Source organism: Asparagus officinalis, chromosome 3, assembly GCF_001876935.1.
Source record: "Asparagus officinalis chromosome 3, Aspof.V1, whole genome shotgun sequence".
Lineage (NCBI taxonomy): Eukaryota > Viridiplantae > Streptophyta > Magnoliopsida > Asparagales > Asparagaceae > Asparagus > Asparagus officinalis.
The window spans coordinates 99,183,967-99,208,546 of NC_033796.1; the positions used below are offsets into that span (position 1 = coordinate 99,183,967).

General features: G+C 39.0%; 1 protein-coding gene across 4 annotated transcripts; it reads left to right on the forward strand.

Annotated features, from left to right (window-relative positions):
- LOC109834835 (40S ribosomal protein S28-like) lies at positions 937–5,832 on the forward strand. Of its 4 annotated transcripts, none has more exons than XM_020402849.1 (3): positions 937–1,023; positions 1,120–1,157; positions 5,394–5,832. In XM_020402849.1, exon 3 carries the CDS (start codon positions 5,395–5,397, stop codon positions 5,590–5,592), a length of 198 nt encoding a protein of 65 aa, XP_020258438.1. In that variant the 5' UTR covers positions 937–1,023; positions 1,120–1,157; position 5,394; the 3' UTR covers positions 5,593–5,832. The 4 variants fall into 4 exon arrangements, with proteins under 4 accessions (XP_020258438.1, XP_020258440.1, XP_020258439.1 ...); XM_020402851.1 differs by having other exon boundaries at positions 976–1,023; positions 1,120–1,181; XM_020402850.1 differs by having other exon boundaries at positions 987–1,023; positions 1,124–1,157.

Genomic DNA, 24,580 nt, shown 5'->3' on the forward strand with positions numbered 1-24,580 from the left:
ACTCCGTGTTAGGACAATTCATATGGGATGGAACATAGCTGCTTCCCGGAACTGGAGGATAACTGTAAGGAAGATAATGATATTGCATGCCGAAATTCGGTTGCATCATATACGACATTTGAAAATTGGGCTGCATACCCGTATTTTGAGTATTTTCGGGGCGTTGCATATTTGGATTTTGATGTTGAGGTTGGGTATTTTGAGGTTGGTTAGGAAAGTTGTAGTTGTAGGAAAAATTAGGATAGTTTTGTGAAGGATCCATGAAGAAGAAGTATGAACAAACTAGTTTGAAAAACAAGAAAGAAAGAAAAAGAGTGTAGAAACTCAGATTTTTTTTGGTGTCCAAATGACACAAAGTTAGTCTCTATTTATAGAGTATGGAAAATGATAATTAATGGTATAAAAATTATAATTTAATTCATAGTATTTATCTGCAAAAATAATAATTAAAATAAGGAAGAAATCAAAAAATGCCGACCAATCAGGCCTTGATACGTGGCAGCATGCATGGCATTAGCCATGCATAGCCATGCATGCTGCCACGTATCTAGGCCTGATTGGTCAGGCATTTTTCTATTTTTTTTTAAAAAATGTGACAGCCCACCGTGGGCCCCACGCTGCAGAAAAACCAGGGGGGAAATTTTCCCCACCTGCTCTGGTATTTCAATTTCCCCACCCTCATTCCCCTCCTACTCTAGCCAAAAGACTCCTATTTCCCTACCTGTTGCAGCAAGTCTAACAAAAGTTTTGTAAAAAATCACCTTCCCTACTATTCTCTAACCCCCACCCAAACACACCATTAGTGATGACAAACAAGTCCAGGGGAATAAAGATCTTACAATCAAAAGCCCACCCGCTAACGAAGTAAAATCCCAAGCCCAATCCAAATCAACGCTTCCCACGAGGGCAAACTAGCAATTTCATTCCGACTAGCTCTTCGCTCAGGAGGCTATAAATATCAAAAATTAGGGTTTTCAACTACCCATCTCCAGCCCGCCAGCGATCCGCGTGAGCGTCGAAGAGGTTCGTTCTATTTGCCCTCAAAACCCTAATTTTTTTTTTGGATCTTTCTCTTTTAGTTCCCCGATTAAATCTATTGCGATCTCTCTTTTGAATCAGGAAGAAAGTCTAGGGTTTCTGCAGGCTGCATCGTTCAGGTTCGAAGCAATTAGGATTATCATGTAATTTCATTTTTTTTGGCAATTTTTGATCTATTACCTGAGTTTTCAGTAATAACTCTTTTGCTTTCAGATTAGGATTTATTTGTTGCTTTTTTGAAGCTGCTATTTTAGTTTGTATATTTGATTGTGTTGTTGCATGGTAATTGAAACTTATTGTGTTGGTGACGACGTAAGAATAAACTAATTACATGATCGAACCTCTGAAGAAAATAAAGAAAGATTTCGGAATATTTAAGTAACGAGGCAAATCTCATTGATGGTATTGGGTATGTTTATGGATGGAACCAGCACCAAAACTTGTACTGAATAATGGATTTTGTTGACATTTACGTTTTTTATTGAAGAAACTTAATTTGGGTAAAGTTATGCCCTGGACTTAGTTTGGCAAGATTATGATACTCAGTGGATCACGGGCTAGGAGTTAGGTTGGCAGACCATGTCTCTGTGTCAGAGGATGAAAATTATGACACCAGGTTTTAATGATTTTAATCAGGAGAATAGCATATTTCCTTTTGCTTCCATTTAGCTTAATCTTCTTGTTCCAGATTTCTCCAGACTCACCAATAATTTCCTCAACAAGCCTAAGAGGATTAACTTGGTGAATCATGGTAGTTCCTAGCTTCTTTTGTGAAAACATAGAATGAATGTTGAATATATGATAAAATGATTAGGCAGGCCAGCATATATTCCACTTCTCCTGCTTTTTAAGACCTCATGTCACCTGAAATTTGGGAGAACTTATAATGCTTATATGCATTGAGTACCTAATCACCAATATGAAAGCTTTCCCAATGCAATGCTGATCATCACATTCATTTCCTTGCTTTTTGTTGACTATCACTCACCAATTATCACTTCCCTTGAGAATAGTGCTTCATCCATAGCTTATATTCAGAAAAATGGGAGCATTCTTGCCATACATTTTCAGAAAAGTGGTTTGGTTATGAACCTTCAAGTAGCATTATACAAAAGTTTGGCCATATTGAGCCATTTGAACCATTCATCAGTTTTTTGGCACAAATAAATAAATAAAAATAAGAGAATAAAAAATTAGACTACCTTTCAAACTCTTATCTATGATTTTAAACTGGTTGCTTGTTGCAAGTTATAAGTAGAGTTATACTTTTATTCAAGTGTTTAGCAAATTTACAGTCTCTTTCCAAAACAAATTTGTGAAGGCAACAACCATAACCTTCCCCTTATAATAGTAAATCCAATGTTTAAATAAGAGGAAGCGCGAGGCGAAGCGTTAAGACCCTTTTATGAAACAAGGCGTAAGCTTCAAAGCGTGAGGCATAATTCTTGTGAGTTTAAGCATTTTGATTTTAAAATTTGTAAAAATTATGAACACATAATATATAGTGGTATAATAATCTATAAATAGATACATTCATGTTCTGATTAGTAAATAAGAATTAAATATGTGGAGTATAGATGCAAATCACAATAAATTAAGCAATATGCCTAACATAGTCATATTTAAGACACATACAAGCACTAGTAAAAAATCCTTTTATATCCTTGAAGCATTTTGTAAAGTGCGAAGAGCACACATCAGTTATTCTTTAAGCGATGAGGCGTAAGCAAGTGTTTACCCCTTCAAAAAGTTTTGAAGCGAGTTTTTTCAAACATTGAGTACATCTGTAATTTGAACACACCATGAATAAAGATGTACCTTATTTTGAGTAGATTTTGAATGAGCTTAAAGGGGAAATGGCATAGTTATGTAACCTTTCCTCTATGGCAGAAATAACAATTTTGTTGGTTGAGAATGAATTTTGTGTGAAGATCTTCCCTATTTCTTTTTAAAGAAGGAAAGTATGTGGAAATATAGAAGAACATTACTAACCTTATGGTACGGGTGGAAACGAAACAAATCGAATCAAATATCATGGTATTCGGAGTCAACTTTGGTTTGTTTTCACGAATTCAAATTCAAATTCGTGCCAAATAGGAAGAGTGTTCAGATTGTATTCGTTAATTATAGGAAATATTCATTAAATATCCACAAACATCTCATTAGCACACTTGGTAAGTCATAAAATTCTTGAGCTTGAGGTCTTGAGTTCAAACCCTATGTTTGAAATATTTTCTTTAACTTTTTACTTAATTTTTATTATGATATTTCACTATAAGAATTATTATATTGTCTATTTATAAATTATTAATATAATAATACTTATAAATAATGCACACATAAAAGATAATACAGTATAGCAATATAAAGTTAGAAAAACATAAACGAAGAATTAATAATCAAGCGAATCAAATGTACCTCTGGTTAAATTCTATTCAATTATGAACCAAATACTAAAAAATATTCATTTACTATTAAATGAACTGCTGAATCAAATATGAACCAAAATCTGGATGAATAATTACCGAAGTGTTTATTAATTATTATTAAATGAACTGTCGAATCGAATATGACTGAATATCTGGATGAATAATAATCGAACTGTTTATGAATTTTTTGGTTCGTTTCCACCCCTATCTTATGGCATTTGAATGTTTAAAAGGCTTGACTAAAACCTTATTATGCCCCTCATGAATCATGAATGCAACTTTAAGAATGCGTTTTAAATACCTTATCTGGTGGTATCCTAACCTGAGACCCAGGTTGGAAAAAAAAATTAAGGTTCATTGCAATTCATTCATTTATTTATCAATGAATTGAATGTGAAACGTCATTGTTTGTAACCTATACATATTTTCTGGAAACCATTTGTTTTTTTAGCCATAGCTCGTAGTTTGGGGCTCTTAAGTTTACCACATCAGTTAGCTGTTTATCAGTCTCGTTAATATGGTATTCGTGGCTTGTTGGGTCCAATATATTGAGGTTTAGCTCTCATTATAAAATTCTTTGATCAACTCCTATAAGGAGATAATAATTGGCTCGGTCCTTTAAACACCTCTTAATAATCTGCGAGATACTTTTGTGGGTCTCTTGGCAATGACGGTTGATCATCAATTATATGCCCTCAACAAGCTTCTAAAGAATATGGATGAACCATAGCAGTCTCACTTTGCTGTGTAATATTCTTTGATGCATCGTTGCAATCAATGTTACATTAAACGCTGGACGCTTCTAGGCGTCAGACTTGGCGCCCAGCGTTTAGTCGCCTAGGCGGGCGCCTAACCAGTTTCTGGGCGTTTTTTTTTTCTTTCTTCATTTAAGTGGTGGTCGATGAGGTTTTGCTGAAGGTCGGAGGAGGTAGTGGAGGTGTTCATATTTGGAGGTTAATGGAGTTTGGAGGACGTGTAGGCTACGACACATAAAATCACAATTGAGGCCTACATGGTGCAATCCACGTAAGCACGTAAGCAGACAATGCTCCCCTAACGATCGTAAAATCTAGGTGGGCAGCCTAAATACTGCCTAGGCGCTAGGCGCTAGTTAGGCGGTCTATGTACCGCCTAGACCTAGGCGTACGCCTAAGAGGACTAGGCGGAGGTTTTTTAAAACAGTGGTTGCAATGTACCAAAGTAGGGTCTTGCGAGTAAATCTCTGCTAGGTTCTTCCTTTAAAATAGAATTAAACATGTACTTTTCTTTAAAATAAGACTTTATCATCAAATAGGTTCCTCAAAAGTAATTCTGCTGGTCCTTTCATCTCCGCTAAATTAATACCTAGCAATGTTCTTTTAGAATCGGACAATTATCATCATATATTTTCATACAATGGGCTTCCACTACTGTCTGACTTCTCCCTGTGTACTCCCAATACTGGCTGACTTCCCACGTGCACCTTAAGTAGATGTGCTACCACACTTGCATCCTAGCGGTATGAGCCTATTGAAGAAAAGTATCTGTTCATGTTTCTTGACATTTCACTTGGCTATATTTACTTTGGATGAAAATAGAGATTGGCATCAAGGGAAAAAAAGTTTTAGCAATTAATACTGAACAGAAGATACAACACAGTATTAAATAAAAGATGAATGATAGAATGGAAGACGTCCATGATCGTGAATTTGTTAGTTGATGAATCTATTAAGTGTACATTAGCACTCAGAATTTCAAACTTAACATATACTGTATGCTACATCAATGAAAAAAACGTGTTTGAAATTTGTTGGCATAACATTGATAATGTCTCAGGACCTAGCACATTGAAATCAGTCTGACTAGGAATTTATTCCAAAGATTTTTTTTCCTAACATTTGGTATAACAATATTCTTCAACAGTAATCTGTTTGTCTATAAGTGCAGCATGGATACTCAAGTGAAACATGCAGTGGTGGTGAAGGTGATGGGCCGAACTGGGTCAAGGGGTCAGGTGACACAAGTTAGAGTCAAGTTCTTAGATGACCAGAATCGTCTGATCATGCGAAATGTCAAAGGCCCTGTTAGAGAGGGTGATATCCTTACCCTTCTTGAGTCTGAAAGAGAAGCTAGGAGGCTTCGCTGATTTCCTCTGTTGGCCGTGTTGCTATCTCTTTTCTTGCATGCTGTTAGCGTGTTAAATGTTTATTTTTCCTGTAGGTGCTACTTTCCTTTTAAATTCTCTCATTTTAGGAGCATGCCTATGTTTTTGTGTGAAAGATGAGTAAAAACTAAATTTGGAGATAGTTTGCTAAATTTTGGGGAAGGACATACTGCCATTTTGGTTTTTTTTGAGTTGACAACGAGCAAGTGATTTCTTAGTTTGCTAAATTTTTGGTACAATTGGTTTCGTAGTTTGCTAAATTTTTGGTATCCATGTCGTGTGTTTGCTAGAGCATAATTTTCTCTACATAAGGAGGCTTCTATAAAAAGATATTAGAAGAGCACTTTAGTTGCACATGACTTTTGTTCGCGGGTGTGCGTGTCTAGATAAATTGGATTATGAGCCAGGACAGGGTTTGCTGCTACGGCCGCAAAACCTTGGTTGTTATCTTCTTTCAACTTTTGTGGAGCAACATCACCTTTTGGTAGGCCGACGATGGGTTTGCATGTTTTCCTGCAGCCATTCTTAGATGATAGTGAGAATAATCGTATTTTGGTTCGATAAGCTTAAAATATTTTTAGCAATGGTGATGCTTATATAATTTATATTATTTTGAACCCTTCGGATAATAGCCCGAACTGTCATTTGCAAGGAAACTTCTGAGTTTTCAGAAGTTTCCTTTTCATTTGATGTGTTAGGAAGAATGAGTGAGTACATGGATTCAACTTACACTGTTAGCGTTGCTCATTCAATTCGTGGTTGTAAGTGTGGAAATTGATGAGGCAAAAAGGAAAAAGAAAATGACGTTCAAAGTTGTGCTGCCCTCATCTCTCATATCAGTTTGGACTACTTGCTCCTACTCTCCTTGTACTCATCCTTATTTGCTGTGCTTCTTTATAACAAAGATTGATCTTGATTATAGATGCTCTACAGTAAAATCCTCCGATGCCAAATGACTCTGACGGTGGTAGTAGTTTTAAAGATGCGGGTGATTCTTGGTCAAGCTCTCTGGGAAGTGCGCGCACCAAACATTTTTTTTACCATCCCTTGAGATCATATCTCCGACTTAGATCTAGAAGAAGGTTGATTTCAGAAGAAAAGTTCAAAGCCCTTTACAGTTCGCTAGATGTTCATTATGGGGTATATGGGTGGTGAGTTGGAAATTTAGAAATTTTATTTACATGCCTACGTATTTGCTCCAAGTGATCAAACAGACTCCGATGAAGGAGTCTGGCATGTCCTGTACCCCAAGATCTGCAAACCGTCTCTTCACATCCGTATCAACATCATGTACAAACAAATATACGAAGCCATGCGACAAAAATACAACAAAATAATGGAAATTTCGATATATTTTGTTATAAACCTCGAATATGAACGCCATCGAAAAAAATGATTTATTTTGTTATAAACCTCGAATATAAGCGCCATTGTGATGGATCATGGATTTGATGAATGCTGATGAGATGAGGCTGAAGTAAATAACACATCACTCCTCATTTCTCCGCCTTTGCGTCCTTCCGTATCGCTCCAAAACGGGTGTTTGGTTCAAAAGTTGATGTTTTCATTGTCATTGAATCTATTACAACTTTGGTCGTTACAATAAACTCGAATAAAATAAAAAGTTGATTTTTTTATAAGATCTTCTTACACAATGAAAATAAAAAGTTTACAACTTTATCAAACAAACGCAGAGAGATCGTTTATTGGTCTTCTGCTTGTGCGGGATCTTTGCCTGTGCTGGGGACGTCGATATCTGTGGACCGTCTACGGATCATATAAGGTTGACAGAAAATTGACAGAGCTCCTACTTCACCAAGGAAGTATTCGCTTGAAGCTCTGAGATCGACCAAGCGAAATCAGTAGTTCTTCTCGAGATTAAGACAAAACCTAATCTCGAGGAACGGACAGACGGGGCTTCGGATCTCTCGAACTCTCCCTCTTTATGCTGAAGAACTTCGCCAAGATCAGTTAGCCTCCTCTCTAAAATTCGTGCTCATTTGACTCCTTGATCCGGCAGCACCTTGCCCTCTTGATAATAATTTCGTCCCCTGTGAATTGAGCCCCTAGGCCTGTATTTATAGGCTTCGGTTGGGGGTTTTCGAATAAGAATGATGGATTTGGTCATATCTTCAGTCAATAACGGCCTAACCATGTTTGTAGATGATATCAAATCAGTTGGGAACCCCTGGAACAGATAAATCCCGAGAAAACCGCTCAAAACTGTCAAAAACGCGTCCGGGGGTTGAAACAGCGCGACGGGTGAATCTGAACCGCGGGGGCGCTGGTCGGTTTAGTCCGACCCGCGCGGGCGCGGGTCGGATTCGCCCGACCCGCGCGCGGCGCAGGTGTGAGTCGACACCGTGTGGGTGCGGGTCAGATTCGTCCGACCAGCGCGGGCGCGGGAAGTTTGGCTTTTCGCTGAACTTTTTGGTGTTTTTCCGACTTTTCTGGGACTTGTATTTTCCACCGTTTTACGTATTTGGTCGTCTTGTTGACTTGCACGCGTCGTTTATGAGTATTTCGTCGTTTCGTTAACTTGTACGCTTCCTCATGCGGATCGCTTGACTGACGTGCGCGTGTTGACTGACGTGCGCGTGTTGACTGACGTGCACGCGTTGACTAACGAGCGCGCGGGCCACAAGAGGGTGGTTTGAGCGCACGAGACGATTGGTTTGCCATTCTGGTGGCTAACGAGCGTGTGGGCCAGTTGGCGTTTGTCGTTGTGGTGATTTGTTGTCGTGTCATCAACGGTTCACCGATTCGCTTCATGCGCTTGTCGGCGTCGGATAATCCTCTTTGACTCGGATAATGACGTTCATCGCCTTCTCTTTGTCTTGAGCTCCATTCGGGGACCTATATGCAATTTTTGACTCCTACAGATACCTCCTCCAAAGAATTTTAGACTCGTTCTTTTATATAGGAGTCCGAAATACTTTGGATAAGATAGACCCTTTCCTCAATCCCGTAGAGGGGCATGTGAACTGCTTTAATTCTTGACTTCTTCAGCCTTCAGTCTATTCAGTGTTTTATCGAATAGATGAAGTTCTTCCGGCGCTGCGTTTATCGTCTGACCGTTGTCGAAATCTTGAACTGAAGTTGATGCGTAAGTTTCTGAATCTAGCTCGTGTCATTGAGTTGACTTTGAACTGATCATCTTCGTCAGAAATTCATATCTGAATGCGATTGAACTCCATGGAATCATCCTCTGCCTTATTTTGGCGAAATTATCGATGTGTTGACCGACATCGACCTTTACTGTAACGCGTTGTCCGGCGTTGAGTTTTGTTGTAACGTGTTGATCGGCATTAACACAGTTTATACTCGTATATTTGCTGGAGTCTACACAGTTTAAGCTTTTAAGGTATTAGAGCGTGGCGGTCCCAAATGTTGGGCTGCAGGACCAACTATTAAAGTTGATTCATCTGCATGTGTGGATCTTATCCTGAAGTTATTGGATGTTCAAGTCACGAGACCAACTAATGGGGCTGGTGCGTCAATGACTCTCACATTTATAGGATTTTTGACAAATCCTCAGCCATCAACGGGTTTGATGAGCCTTTACCAACTACCGTTTGAGTCGGGCTAGCATGCAGATTGTTTAAATCCGTTCTGCACGTAACGTTATGCTAAAAGAGTTAACTCTTTTAGTGCTACGATATTGAATACGTAGACTTCGTCTTTCTCACGTGAAAAGACTAAACGACGACGCGTGTTAGGTGTAGACTTTAGGATTTTTGGCAAACCCTCAGCCTTTAACGGGTTTGACGTACCTTTACCGATTATCGTTTGAATTGGGCTTGCATGCGGATTGTTTAAGTCCGTTCCACATGTGGCGTTATGCTAAGAGAGTTAACTCTCTTAATGCTAAAATATTGAATACGTAGACTTCGTCTTACTTACGGGAATGGACTATCCGGCAACGCGTGTTAGGCGCTGACTTATCCCTACTTAGATTTTGGGATAAAAGTCCCCAGACTTAGATTTTGGTGTCTTCTTCAATCGGTAAAAGACTAAACCGGCAACGCGTGTTAGGCGCTGACTTACCCCTACTCAGGCTTCGGGATAAAATTCCCTATGCATAAAAAGGCATGGATTTTTATTGCTACGATGCTAAATACGTAGACTCGGTTGTTTTCAAGGGAACGAACCACCCAGCAGCGCGGGTTAAGCGCTGACTTATCCCTACTTAGGCTTCGGGATAAAATACCCCAGACTGGATTCTGGTGTCTTTTTCAATCGGTGAAAGACTAAACCGACAACGTGTGTTAGGCGTTGACTTATCCCTACTTAGGCTTCGGGATAAAATTCCCCGTGCGTGTGAAGCACGGATTTTAACGTTATGAATAACAACCTGCCACAATGTCGAATATGTGGGCTTTTGTTCTTTTTACGGTTAAGAACTAACCGGCAACGCGTGTTAGGTATTGACTTATCCCTGCTCAGGATTCGGGATAAAATTCCCCATGTATAAAAGGCATGGAATTTTGTTGCTACGATACTGAATACGTAGACTCAGTCGTTTTTACGGGAACGAACCACCCAGCAACGCTGGTTAAGCGTTGACTCATCTCTACTTAGGCTTCGGGATAAAATTCCCCGTGCGTGTGAAGCACGGATTTTGGCGTTATGAATAACAATCTGTCACAATGTCGAATATGTGGGCTTTTGTTTTTTTACGGTCAAGAACTAACCGGTAACGCGTGTTAAGCATTGACTTATCCCTGCTCAGGATTCGGGATAAACTTCCCCGTGCGTGTGAGGCACGAATTTTGGGAGTCGAAAAAGTGGTGTCTTCTCTTGGGGCAAAGACGAACCCGATGCGGGAGAGGAAAACTTGTATATTCTATCTCCCAAAGCTGAAGAGGAAGAATTTTATATTCTATCTCCAGTTGTAAAAGGAAACTCAAAGTGTGATCTCCACTTCAAGAATTCGGGAATGTGAAACTAAGAGTGGGATCTCCACTCCGAGAATCAAAAAGATTCGGATAACCCTAACTATCGGAAGGTTTGATTACCGAACTAAAGATGGATTTCTCGTTTATCGAGAATGAATTGTGGTTTTGATCCTTACTGTAGGAAGGTTTGACCAAGCGGGAGTTTAAGGTGATCCTAACTGTAGGAAGGTTTGATCACTCGATTTAAAAGTGGACCTCTCATTCATTGAAGGAATCGAGAGGAAATTTTAACTATGGTCCTAACTGTAGGAAGGTTTAACCAAGTGAGAGTGGGAGTGTGAGATGACCCTAACTTTTATATGTTTGATCACTCGATTTGTGGACCTCTCGTTCATTGAAGGAATCGAGAGGGGATTTTGATTGTGGTTCTAACTGTAGGAAGGTTTGACCAGGTAAGCAGTGAGAGTGAGAGTATAAATCATAGTGGGAGTGTTGACTCGTATAAATCACTCAAAGGGGTTCCTGGTGTTAAGTGACAAATACTTAACACAGAGGGGCTTGACAGTCGTCAATGATCAAGATGTTGAAATTCCAAGTACTATGTCTGGAGTTTAATAATGGGAATGTTGAGTGCACAGACGCATCAGAAGTTTGAGTGGATTCAACTAAAAGGAATTTCGATGGTCCCACCGTCAACTAGTCTGATCGGTGGGGGATTTTGTGGTAGAAGACTATGAGTCGTCAAACACCAATGATAGTTTTGTGAGGGAAAATTGATCCAACGAAGTGCTCGAATCTCGTCTTAGCAAAAGAGTATTCGAAAATCACAGTGGGAGTTTAATGTTTATTACTTTGTTCGTAATGATCGGGTTATCCCTAAGAAAATTACATGTATTATTCTTCCAGGAACTTTCTATTACATAAATCATCCACCCCCATCTTCCTTCACGAAACTGGGTCTAATATTGTACTTAGTTGGATGACCGGGTTATCCTTAAGAGTACCAGGCATGGCACTCTCCAGGAACTTCCCGTGAAAAAGGAAATAGTTTATACTCATATACCTGTTAGAGTATTGAGAAGCAGTTTATACTCGTATACTCTTCGGAGTGCTGCCGCTCTCATTTGGCTTATTCCAGCGTTATGACGCCGGCTTCAATCAAGGTTTGGATGATATTCTTCAGAGAAAAACAATCCTTGGTGGGATGAAGGACCCTCCTGTGGTACGCACAGTACTTTGGATCCAAAGTATTATCAGCTTCCTCCTGATTTATGATAGGTGGTAGCTTGATTTTGTTGTTCTCAAGGAGGGATTCAAAAATAACTGGAACGTCTTCGTCCTTGAAAGAGTACTCTTTTTGGAGTCTCGGACCTGAAGTCTTTTGCTGTCTCCGAGATTGCTGTTATGACATCTGATTAGCATCAACAACAGTTGTAGGGGTTTTCCCTTTACCACGGGAGACGAAGCTTGAATTTGGAGGGTTAGCCATCGGTTGGCTTCTCTCGGCTTGCTTCCTTCTAAGGAAGCGTTCGGATCGTTCTCCGCGTACCTTCAACTCTTTCCAGGTGTTGGACGGTGCTACTCCCATGACTTCCAACACGTCCAAAGAGAGGTTGTTATGACAGGTTTGGAGGATGAAGTCCTTTGTGATCGGATCTCGGCAGTTCATCGCCTTGTTCCGAAAGCGCTTGACGAATTCGTCGATCGTCTCATCGTCTTTTTTGCTTCTCATCGAAAAGTGTCCTGATTGACACCTCGATGTTATCATCAAAGAAGTGAGCGAGGAACAGGTTCTCCAGGTCATCCCAGCTGTTGATGCTTTCAGACTTGAGACGGTGGTACCAATCGAAGACGGGCCCGTGAATGGTGCCAACGAATGACCGAATCATCAAGGCTTAATTACCGAAGATCATACCCAAGTGGGACTTGAAGTAGATCATATGTTGAGTAGGCGAACCCTTCCCATCAAACGGCGTGAAGTTAATCAGGTTGAACTTTGTCGGGTATGCTATTGAATCCCACTCTCTTGGATAGGGACACAGAATGCCGGTCCTTTTTCACCTTTCGAGCAGACATCAGAGCGTTTATTTTGCTCTCGAGATCATTCATCTTTTTATCCTCGCTCGTATCTTTTCTTGGTCGATTCTGAGGAGGAGCAACGGAGCCACCCCCAGTGTTGTCGTTTTTAGTGAGACCACCCCTAACGTCATTATTTTTAGTGGGGCCACCCCTAGTGTTCTGCTCAACGGGAGGGTTATCAGTATTAAGGTGTTCATCCTCATCTGAATCGCTAGCTACTTGGCTAACATTATTGCGACGACTGGATTCACCTATCTGATTCGACAAGGCTCGGATCTGTTAGTCATGCATTTGTCTCATCTCCTGCATAGCCATTTCCATTTCGATTTTGAATGCTTGCTTCTGCTTGGCTAGAGCATCCTCAACCATTTTGGCTATTTCCTCGGTGTTAATCATAAACACTTTGCGGGATTATTCCAGACTGGATACTGTATTATCAGAAGCGATTGCCGAGTTAGCATCCGATGTTTCACCATCCGAGGATAACCCTCTCTACATTCTCTGGTAGTCCCTACGTCTAGTGGTCCCTGCGCGTAGCCGAGTCAGACGATGCGATACGAGGGGGTCAGAACTAGAAGGTCGAATCGACTTTCCCTTATCAGCTATGTTAATTGTAACTTCTGGAAGTTCGTCACCATGAACAGCCGATTGTTTCTTGCGGAAACGTTTTGGCTTGGATTTAGTCGCTCCGTTAGAGATCCTCTTAAATACCGAGACCCTCTACGGAGCGGTCTTGGGGAAGCTACACGCTGATAATACTGTCCTAATTATCTTGGTACACGGACAATGAAAGTCCATCTTTCGAGAATCTCTCTTTCGAGGTCTGTTCGTACCCCCAGCCCGATAGTACAACTCATTGGCATAATGATCGGAGCAATCTATCGCGTGTTGGCATGACTTCTCACGTATAACGTTGTCGTCATATGAAGACGTTTCCTTCTGAGGACTTATTGCCTCAATGGCGTTCTCAAGAGTCACAGGTTTGGAGCCATGCTTTCGTGAACGTAGGACCTTAACAGGCTCTTGGACACTGACCCGCAGTCCGAGGTGGTCAGTTACAGGAGTTTTTCGTGTGCGACCCCCAGCTCGAGTAGTTGCTCGAGGTTCAGTCACCGGACCCAAGCGTTCTCCGATCGGAACTTTGCCTCGATCCTCGTGTAAAGGACCTAGGCGAGTCGTCATCCTCATCTTGAAACGGGACAAGTCTACGCTACCGTGGGGCTCCACCGGAGGTGCGGAAATCGATGGAATCAGAGAGACACGTGCAGAACGTCTTTTGTCTTTGTCCTAGCGTAGATCAGACTTGAGTGACCCGCGGCTTGGAGGGTCAGATTGAAGTGACCTGCGCCTTGGAGGGTCAGATTTGGATGACCCACGAATTGGAGGGTCGAACTTGGATGACCCACGGCTTGGAGGGTCGGATCTGAGTGTCCTGCGGGCTAGAGGGTCGGATCTGAGTGTCCCGCGGGCTGGAGGGTCGGATCCGAGTGTCCCGCGTTTTTCGATCTTTTCAGCCGCCGTCTTGGACTTCGGCCTCCATACTTTGTGCTATCTTTGTGGCTTCTTTTCCACTTCTTCCTTCTGCAACTTTTTGGTTTCTTGCACAAGGATTCTCGCGTGCGCAAGCAATGCGCGGTGTTTCTGAATGCGCTCCTCAAGAGTTGAACGGGTCCTTTTGACTTGGATCCATTCACTCGTTGATGGTTTGGAGGAGGGGGTGTTTGCTCGCTGCTGGAACAATTGGCGCCTTCTGAGTTTTAGATCTGCATCGTAGCAGACCCCATCAAAAGGCTCCAAAGCATTGGCGAATTGGTACACGAGGCGTTGACTTTGCCATTCCCTCTTCGATAGGAATGGCGCACCCTCAGTACTTAATTCCTTGGTTGAGGAGTCCAGATTTGCAGATCCGGCCTCGTTAGAGGCCGGAGGGGCGTTGTAAGGTGCAGCTACCGCAGCAACGGGGGCGTTGATCTTCCTACGCTTACGAATGGAGGAGCATCTAGAGGAAGAGGATGACAGATACTCCTCGAATTTCAGTTGGTCAAACTCGTACTCGACCTTTTCTTCAACCAGGATCCAGATCCGTAGTTGCGACACGATAGCTTCGGCAGCGAAGCTGTTGGCTCCTACTGTGGTCGCCAGTTTGTTTGGTTTAAAAGTTGTTGTTTTCACTGTCATTAAATCTATTACAACTTTGGTCGTTACAATAAACTCGAATAAAATAAAAAGTTGATCTTTTTATAAGATCTCCTTACACAATAAAAATAAAAAGTTTACAACTTTATCAAACAAACACAGAGAGATCGTTTATCGGTCTTCTGATACACAATAAAAATAAAAAGTTTACAACTTTATCAAACAAACACAGAGAGATCGTTTATCGGTCTTCTGATTGTGCGGAATCTTTGCCTATGCCGGGGACGTCGATATCTGTGGACCGCCTACGGATCAGATCCGGTTGACAGAAAATTGACAGAGCTCCTACTTCACCAATGAAGTATTCGTTTGAAGCTCTGAGATTGACCAAGCGAAATCAGTAGCTCTTCTCGAGATTAAGACAAAACCTAATCTCGAGGAACGGACGGACAGGGCTTCGGATCTCTCGAACTCTCCCTCTTTATGCTGAAGAACTTCGCCAATATCAGTTAGCCTCCTCTAAAATTCATGCTTCTTTGACTCCTTGATCCGGCAGCACCTCGCCCTCTTGATAATAATTCCGCCCCCTGTGAATTGAGCCCCTAGGCCTGTACTTATAGGCTTCGGTTGGGGGTTTTCGGATAAAAATGATGGATTTGGTCATATCTTAAGTCAATAACGGCCTAACCATGTTTGTGGATGATATCAAGTTAGTTGGGAACCCCTGTAATAGATAAATCCCGAGAAAACCGCTCAAAACTATCAAAAACGCGTCCGGGGGTCGAAACAGCGCGACAGGTGAATCTGACCCACGGGGAGCGCGGGTCGGATTCGTCCGACCCGTGTGGGCGCGGGTCGGTTGAGTCCGACCCGCGCGGGTGTGGGTCGGATTCGTCCGGCCCGCACGGGCGCGGGAAATTTGGCTTTTCGCTGAACTTTTTGGTGTTTTTTTGACTTTTCTGGGACTTGTATTTTCACCGTTTTGCGTATTTCGTCTTGTTGACTTGCACGCGTCGTTTATGAGTATTTCGTCGTTTCGTTAACTTGTACGCTTCCTCTCGCGGATCGCTTGACTGACAGGCGCGCGTTGACTGACATGCACGCGTTGACTGACGTGTGTGCGTTGACTGACGAGCGTGCGGGCCACATGAGGGTGGTTTGAGCGCACGGAACGCTTGGTTTGCCATTCTGGTGGCTGACGAGCATGTGGTCCACTTGGCGTTTGTCGTTGTGGTGATTTGTTGTCGTGTCATCAACGGTTCGCCGATTCGCTTCATGCGCTTGTCGGCTTTGGATAATCCTCTTTGACTCGGATAATCCTCTTCGACTTGGATAATGACGTTCATCACATTCTTTTTGTCTCGAGCTGTATTCGGGAACCTATAGGTAATTTTTGACTCCTACAAAGGGGGGCAAAGGCTTTCGACAATATTCTGACGCTGAATTAGACAAGTACATAGATAAAATGGTATGCTGGACCTGCATCAAAGCGATGGCAACAACTGGCAAAGGAGAATGAAAGATGAAAATTAAAATCATTGAATAAAAATATTAAATAAGTACGAGGAGGCGGCCCATTTAGCAAACTACTAAGGATGAGCTACTGGAGAGATCCAGCCAACTAGTAACATCAAAAGGTGTGGACCTCACCACTCCATATCTTGATAGTAGATGTGAGCGTTGATCCGTGCAAACAGAATAAGTTGAACAAATTTCGATAGTTCAATTCAGTTTTAGAAAAATCTCAATTCAATTCAGTTTTGGAATATTTGAAACCGAAATAACCAAACCAACTGATTTCAACATAATTATCTAGAAATTCACGTTTTTCCTTGGTGAAAAGATAACTCATACTAATATTTTTATATATCTTAATTGGTAAATGTTTGGTTTTAGTTTGTAAAGTAATTGATTGCATGAATTTGCTATTCATATGAGACGAATGAGAGCTTTGAAGGAGAAAGTTTGATATCCCTTAGCTAAACATTTACTAACTCAACATATCTATCTATGCCCAAACAGAACAACTAAATCGAACTTCTGCGGACATGTTATACATATAACCTAGATTTTATAATTGGGCTAGCCAGAGCACACTATGACTAAATATGATCATATATGAATAAAGAAATATATTTTTAGAGATTACTTAACAATCTTTTTTTAGCAACTGCCACACGCCTAGCTTTGGTCTTCCTTCAACGATCGGGAAGCATTGTGTTCCACGAGGAAGAAATTGGTACTGCAGGGATACGTGAATACGAATTTCGCTGGTGATCATGATACGAGGCGAAGTATCACGGAGTATGTTTATACCTTAGCGTCGATAGCAGTGAGCTGGGTGACACGTTTGCAGAAGATAGTAACATTGTCACGACTAAGACAAAGTATGTCGTAGTGACTGAAGCCATCAAGGAGATGATTTGGTTGACCGGGTGCCTAGAAGAGTTGTGTTTGAAGCAGGGAAACGACGTTATTTATTGTGATAGCCAGAGTGCTATACACCTAGCCAAGAATCTAGTATATCATGCCAGAACAAAGCACATCGACGTACGTTACCACTTCATACGCTTGCTGATAGAGGACGACAAGTTACAGTTGGAGAAGATTTTGGGGAGTCAAAATCCTACGGACATGTTGATGAAAGCAGTAAACATCGGCAAACTGGAGTTGTGCACAACTTCTGTGGGCCTTCACGCGTAGGAGACAAAGGCGGAGCCACACTTAGAGGATAGGCGGGATCGTCGAGATGATATTGTTGAAGAATGGATTTTTTCGTTTGGGAGAGCTCGTTGATGGCGGTTTGGTCTCCAAGTAGGAGATTGTTAGTTTCGAGAAGTGTAGACCCAAACCTAGATCAAAATCAACAAAACTAGAAAACTCAGCCTCGGTCGACCGAGATGCATGGATCGGTCGATCGAATTGACTGCAGGAAACTGAGCAGGAAAATCCGCTCTGGTCGGTCGACCGAAGCAGTGACACCGGTCGATCGATGTGAAACCAAGAAGAATTACAAGAGTTTCGGATCGGTCGACTGACGGGCTTTCCCCGGTCGACCGATAACATGCACGAGAAGCAGACTACAGGAAAACGTTCTGGCCGATCGACCGAAGCAAACTATTGGTCGACCGATGGTGATCAACCGGTCGAGCGATGCGATGCTATTGGTTGAGCGATGTCGAATTTTCCAGTTTCCTAATTCGCGTTGGAAACTTTTTTGTGCTGGGATACTATATATACCTTGAACGTTTTAGGGTTTAATTATATGACATACGAAAAAGAGGGTTTTTTTAGAGGAATTTGAGAGAGGAATCTCAGAGAGAGAAAAACCTATTTTGGGAGCATTGTAATCTTCTTCAATTAATCAAAGAATTTCTGGTGTGGCTCCCGAGGACGTAGGCACGTTTGCCGAACCTCGTTAAATCTGGTGTTCTCTTGTTTTAGTTGTTCTTTCCTGCAAGTTTTTCTTTTATTTACTGTGATTTCTTGCTTGCTTACTTTCGACACAAGATCCGGAAGGGCACAGGTTTTGTGTTTAACCCCAACAAGATGTAACTGAATCTGTGCATATCCAAATCAATCTCAAAATAGTTCTCCCCCTATTAAGGGTGAAACAAATAGGGAAGGATATGAAAAGAATGTTAGCAACTGAGGTGTTTATCCTTTCCTTTTCATGAATGTACTCATTCTTAGATATCTTATGCATGAATATTGATAGATTATTCTTAATTTTATGACTATCAAAGAGTTCAAATTTAAGAGCGCCACAGGTGCACGTAAAAGAAAAAAACGAGACTTGCCCTATGAAAGGAATCATATGCAAATAACCCCCTCGAACTTCAGGGTACATCAAAAAACTCCCCCTGAACTTTAAACTTTTCTAATTGGGCCGCCTACTTGTATTTGGCAAGTAACCAAAATATCTTTTGAGAGAAAAATTCCCACTGTAGTCATGCAATTTACTGACAACATACATCGCTCCTCTCAAGTGATGGTTTTCGTCTCACGAATATTTAAGTTATTTATAAACTATAGTTAGAAGGGTCTGCTGAACAAAGTTTAAAGTTCCAGGGATTTATAAAAAAATGTTTAAGGGTTTATGATAAATTTTACGGAAGAAAAATAATCTATAACTTCTGGATATAGTACCACTAACTGTTGCGTTTTTCAATTCTAGTTGGCAATAAAAAGTTCCAACGCTTGACAGTCAAGACATAGAAGATGAACCTTGAAGCACTACGAAGGCATTTGATAAGACTTTTCAAGATTGATATTATGTGAAAAAGTTAGAAAAACCGAAAGAACATTATACGATGATGCATTTTACGCCTAGAAAGAGAGATTAATTCAGCATATCGTAAAACAAATAAAGGAGGAATAGACCTAATTAACTTAATTACCAAGTAAAATTCATGTTGATGACGAGAAAGCACTGGCTTTTCATTATATGCATGCGCGAGTTTCCTCTCCGCGGTATGCTTAATGGAAGATCCTCCAAGTATTTTTAACCTTTCACGGAAAGGTGCAATATTTGTGTCCGTAGGGAATCCTTTTAACTCTTTCAACTTCATCATCAATTAAGTTCTTCTGCTTACAAGACAAACTATCATGCACTTATGATATATAACCGATCAGCAAGAGTCACATAAAAGCGTAATTTGATTAGTCCTACAAATATTTTGCAACAAAAAAAAGTTTATAATAATTAATAAGAATGAGAAGACATCAAGATCACTTATTTAGCATTAATTTCCTCTTCATTTGATGGGACAAACCAAAAGGATGAGCCGGCTTCTTGTTATCTCACAGTCCACACATAATATGCTTACTTCTTTACCATCACCATTTGAGAACCATTAAGAAAAAGATTGTATTTAATCAGTTCTACTGTATGATATCAGTGAAGGAAGTAGTATCTTATTGTTGATTTCTTGTATTTGATGTATTTATGGTCCTATTAATTAGACCCCACTACAGCCAAACAAGAGCCTTGGCAATTTTTTTTCCCTTAACCAATTCTACTATATATGTGATACCAAGGTTGAAATCAGCTGTCACGGTGTCCCTTTTTCATATTGATGCACCTTAATTATGCTATGAGGTAAGGTCATACAATCACTTAGCAAGAGACGCTTTTATTTGATCATCAATTCTACCGCATGACACTAGCTAGTGCCATTGAGTAGTGCGGCGAATAGAATGTTCTCAACTCATCCTTCATACCCAAAACTCAAGCTTCGTCAACAATTTTAGATGAAAAAGAAGAATTTTAGATGAGAAAGAATAATCCATGTCCTATCTATCAGATTAATTTCCCATGGTACGCATTAGAATTTAATTTTCATTGTAAATGGGAAGGAAGGATCATAAGTACTAGGCCATGCTCCATCCATTCTGAAACATATGGTTTAATGATGGATCGACAATTTATAACTTAAAGAGGAATCTTTTATGTTTGAATATTACGAGAGAGGCATAAACAACAACCCTCATTAAACAAAAGATGCGGTGATGGGTAAGAAATTATGCCTACCATTCCGGACTTTAAAGAGCTACTATATCCTTCCGAGAAGTTCAAGCATTTACTCTTAGGGGCTGTTTGGTTCGTTTCCTTCATTTTCCAAAACTTTTTGGTGTTTCCTTCACTTTCATGGAAAGTGTTTCTTGTGTTTGTTTCGCCAAAAAATATGAGCAGAAAGTATTTCCCCCCACTTTTTTAGTTTGGTTCAAATTGAAAAAAAAAAAACAATTGATATGTGAATAGATTCCCTCATTTTCTAGTGTTTGGTTAAAACTAAAAAATCAAGAAAACTTGATTGTGGTCACCACGGTAAGATTATCACCTTTATAAGATAAATTTATTTCCAACATAAATTGAGAGGTGGACATATATCAACCGTCACATAAAAATATTTAAAATTTTGAGGGACTTGTTTGCAATTTTTAAAAAAGATTTGAGGTAGTGATGGAATAAAAACATGTACCAAATGTTACAAGTGCACAACCAATCAAGTTATAGTATAAAAAGTTATCGATCCCACGAGGAAGGTGTTTGCAAGAAATAATTAGATTCGGTTCTTATGTTGTGTGTGACAATTAGGAGTGGTTAGAAACAAGTAAATGAAAAGGAGACGTTTGTTTGTTTGGAGGGTTGATTGTGTGTTGTATTATATTCAAAATAAAATGTTGATTAAGAGGGAATAAGAATAAATAAATAAAATTACAATCGTAGAACAAGAAATGTATGAAAGGAGGAAAAAGAAAATGAAAATGAAAATGAAAACAAGAGAATAAAAGAAAAGAATAAAATCAAGATAGTGAAAACAAATGAGGATATCAATTTAAAGATATTAGGAATCTAAAATTGAATCCACTAAATTATTTCTCTTAGTAATTATGAAATATTCTCTTTTTATCTTTATTAGAATTCTCCTTTAGATTTACTAAGTGTAGGGCATCAAACAACTCAATGAAAGGGTACCCTATCAAATTATCACCCAAGTTAAATTCATTCATGCAAGAAAAATCAATTTGAGACTTAATCTAGAATTCACAAGTGTAACCCATCAAACAATTTAATGAAAGGGTAGGTTATCAAGTTCTTCTTCTAGATCTCTTATTAATTATCCTAACAAGATCATTATTTGCACAAGAGAATATTCCACAAATTAGAAAGAAATCTAACTTAGTTTCATGCAATTCATAAATTCCTACAATGTTTTAGTTCCACGTTTAAAAATAAAAACCTAACTATAAACGTAAAATTAAATTAATTACAGAAAATAAAAGAAGAATAAATTAAAAGAAAATCTATACTATGGAAATAAAAAGCAAGAATTAATTATAAGAAAGGAAAAAACTATGCTAACAAAGAAAAGGAAAAGAAAGAAGGAATAAAGAAAATAAAATTGCAAGGAAATAAATCTAAGCTATGAATTAAAATGCATGATAAGAATTAAATCTAAGCTACGAAAGGAAATACAAAAGAAAATGAAAAATAAAGAAAATAAAAATAGAAACTTACATTAAAGGGGGTTATCCTCTCCTTGAACTTAAATTCCGGTGAACAAGATTGTATTAAATGTAAAATGAATTACAAGTTTGAGGGTTTCTCAATCAAGAGTAAACTCCTCATACAAAACATTCACACCCTCAAACTCTCATACTCTCCTTTATTTATACACCAAAATATCCTACTCTCCTCTATTTATACATCAAAATATCCAACCATCACAATTAAAATACAATATTTCAACTCACACTATACCCATACCACAATCCAAAACCCATACTATATATTATCCACAATCCAAAAACCCATATCATATCTTATCCACAATCCAAAAACTCATACCCATGCTTATCCACAATTCATAACATAAAATGGGCTTTTGGCTTCATTTATTGGTTTTTTTCCTCTTCGGGCTTTTGCTTCATAAGCTTCATTTTCCTCTTTGCTTCAATTCTTCATTTTCCTCTTTGGGCTTTTACTTCATGGGCTTCTTTGGCTTGTGATCTTTGGGCTTCTAAAATGCTGAAAAATAGAAAAAAGAGAATTTGAGGGTTTTTACATTTAATAATATTTATTTATGTTTTTATTCATTTATGTGCAAACTAAGCTAAAATGCTGATATTAGCATATTTATTTCTTGAAATAATTAGATAATGAGGGTGTAAAATGGTATAAAATATGTTAATCAAATACCTACACAACTAAACTTTTGCTAGTCCTCTAGCAAAGAAAGAAATTAAAAATCCTAACTCACTTTCACAGGAATCACGGTTGTATTTAGCACATACAATAAGCCTTTAAACCCCTAGGTTACCCTAGAGGACGAGTTGTAGTCTCGTGATGGTTTATAGTGAATATACCCAAAAAATTCGATCAACTTGCCAATTAAGGAAGTCAGTAAATAACTGATTTCACTTGATAAATTTAAAAAGTCTAATCGAAGCTAGTTAGTACTCAAGAAAATATTTTTATATATAACTCTAAGGTAAATCTCCTAGAAAATATTTTCATTATAACAATACAAAACCAAGTCAAACTTAGAAATTTAAATTAAAAGTTTTGAAAAGAACATGCTAACTCTTTGTTTTGAATAATTTTCATGAAAAATATGTAAATCCAGGCTACTTGAAAAAAATATTTTTAACTCCAAGTTCAGCATGCAAAAATTCCATTATTTTAATTAAGAGTCTAAGATAAGAGTTAAGTAAAGTATACTACTTTGAAAATTATTTCTTAAGAAATTTATTTAGAGTTAACATAAAAGGTAAACTTGAGTATTTCACTAGCTAGGAATTAGAAAATTTAAAGTTATATCAAATAGATCAATTACTACTTAACTCTGTTAATTTGGCAAGTGACAATAATTTTTGTTTTATGTTTTGTTTTTGTTTTTTTTTTTGAAAGAAGAAAAATATACAAAAAGGTAAAATAAAGAGGAAAAAGTAACTACTTCCCACCCCCACACCTAAATTTTGCATTGTCCTCAATACAAACTCCATGATGCACAAAGTAAAGCAGATACGAGTTAAAGTACTTACAGTTGTTCGGTCGACCAAGAACAATGATGAGAAAAATCTGCAATTACCTTTATGGTGAGGATGAAGTAAACAAAATAAAACCAACTTTTTTATATATATATACATTTTTATTTTATTTTTTGTTTGTTTTTTACATTTTTATTACAAATAATGTGGTTCATGGAGAACCAAAACCTCCTCTTCTCCGAGCGTAGAATATTCTAAAATTGGTTTCAAGCGTTGACCATTAATTTTGAAAATATGACCATTTTTAGGATTTTCTATCTCGACAGCCCCATGTGAGAAAACTTATTTGACATTAAATGGACTTGACCACCTTGATCTTAATTTTCCAGGAAAAAGATGTAATTTTGAGTTGTAGAGTAAAACCTTTTGTCCTGGAGTGGAATTTTTCCGTAAAATTGAATAAAATTGAATTGTCATAAAAAATCTTTGTTTTCTCTTTGTAAATTTTTGAGTTTATATATGCATCATTTCGAATTTTCTCTAACTCATTTATTTGGAGCAATCTGTTTTTACCTGCCGAGTCTAAGTCAAAATTCAACTGTTTGATAGCCCACAATGCTCGGTGTTCTAACTCCACTGGTATATGACAATCTTTTCCAAACACGAGCCTGTACGGTGACATCCCCAAATTTGCTTTGAATGCTGTACGATATGCCCACAAAGAATCACACAATTTTACAGACCAATCTTTTTTATTATGATTAACTGTTTTTTCTAAGATTTGTTTGATATGCCTATTTGTGATCTTTACTTGACCACTGGTTTGGGGGTGATAAGGAATTGACTGTTTGTGTGTGATTGAATATTTCCTCATCAAAGTTTCAAAAGAACGGTTACAGAAATATGTACCGTTGTCACTAATGATCGCTCGAGGCACTCCAAACCGCGCAAAAACATTCTCCTTCAAAAACTTGACAACAACCTTGTTGTCATTAGTCTTGCAAGCTACTATCTCAACCCATTTTGACATATACTCGATGACTACTAGAATGTAGACATTTCCAAAGGAATTTGGAAATGGTCCCATGAAATCTATACCCCACAAATCGAAAAGTTCAACAGTTAAGATGAGTTGTAATGATATCATATTTCTTCTAGTAATTTTCCCTAAGAGTTTACAGCGGTTAAATGTTTTGCAAAACTCAAATGAATCTTTGAAAAGAGTGGGACAGTATAACCCGGACTGAAGAGTTTTTTTCAGCTGTTTTTCTTAGGCCAAAGTGGCCCCTGCATGCTTGCTCATGACAGAAGGGTAGAACACTCCTAGTTTTTTCAGTGGGAACACACCTCCTAAAGATCTG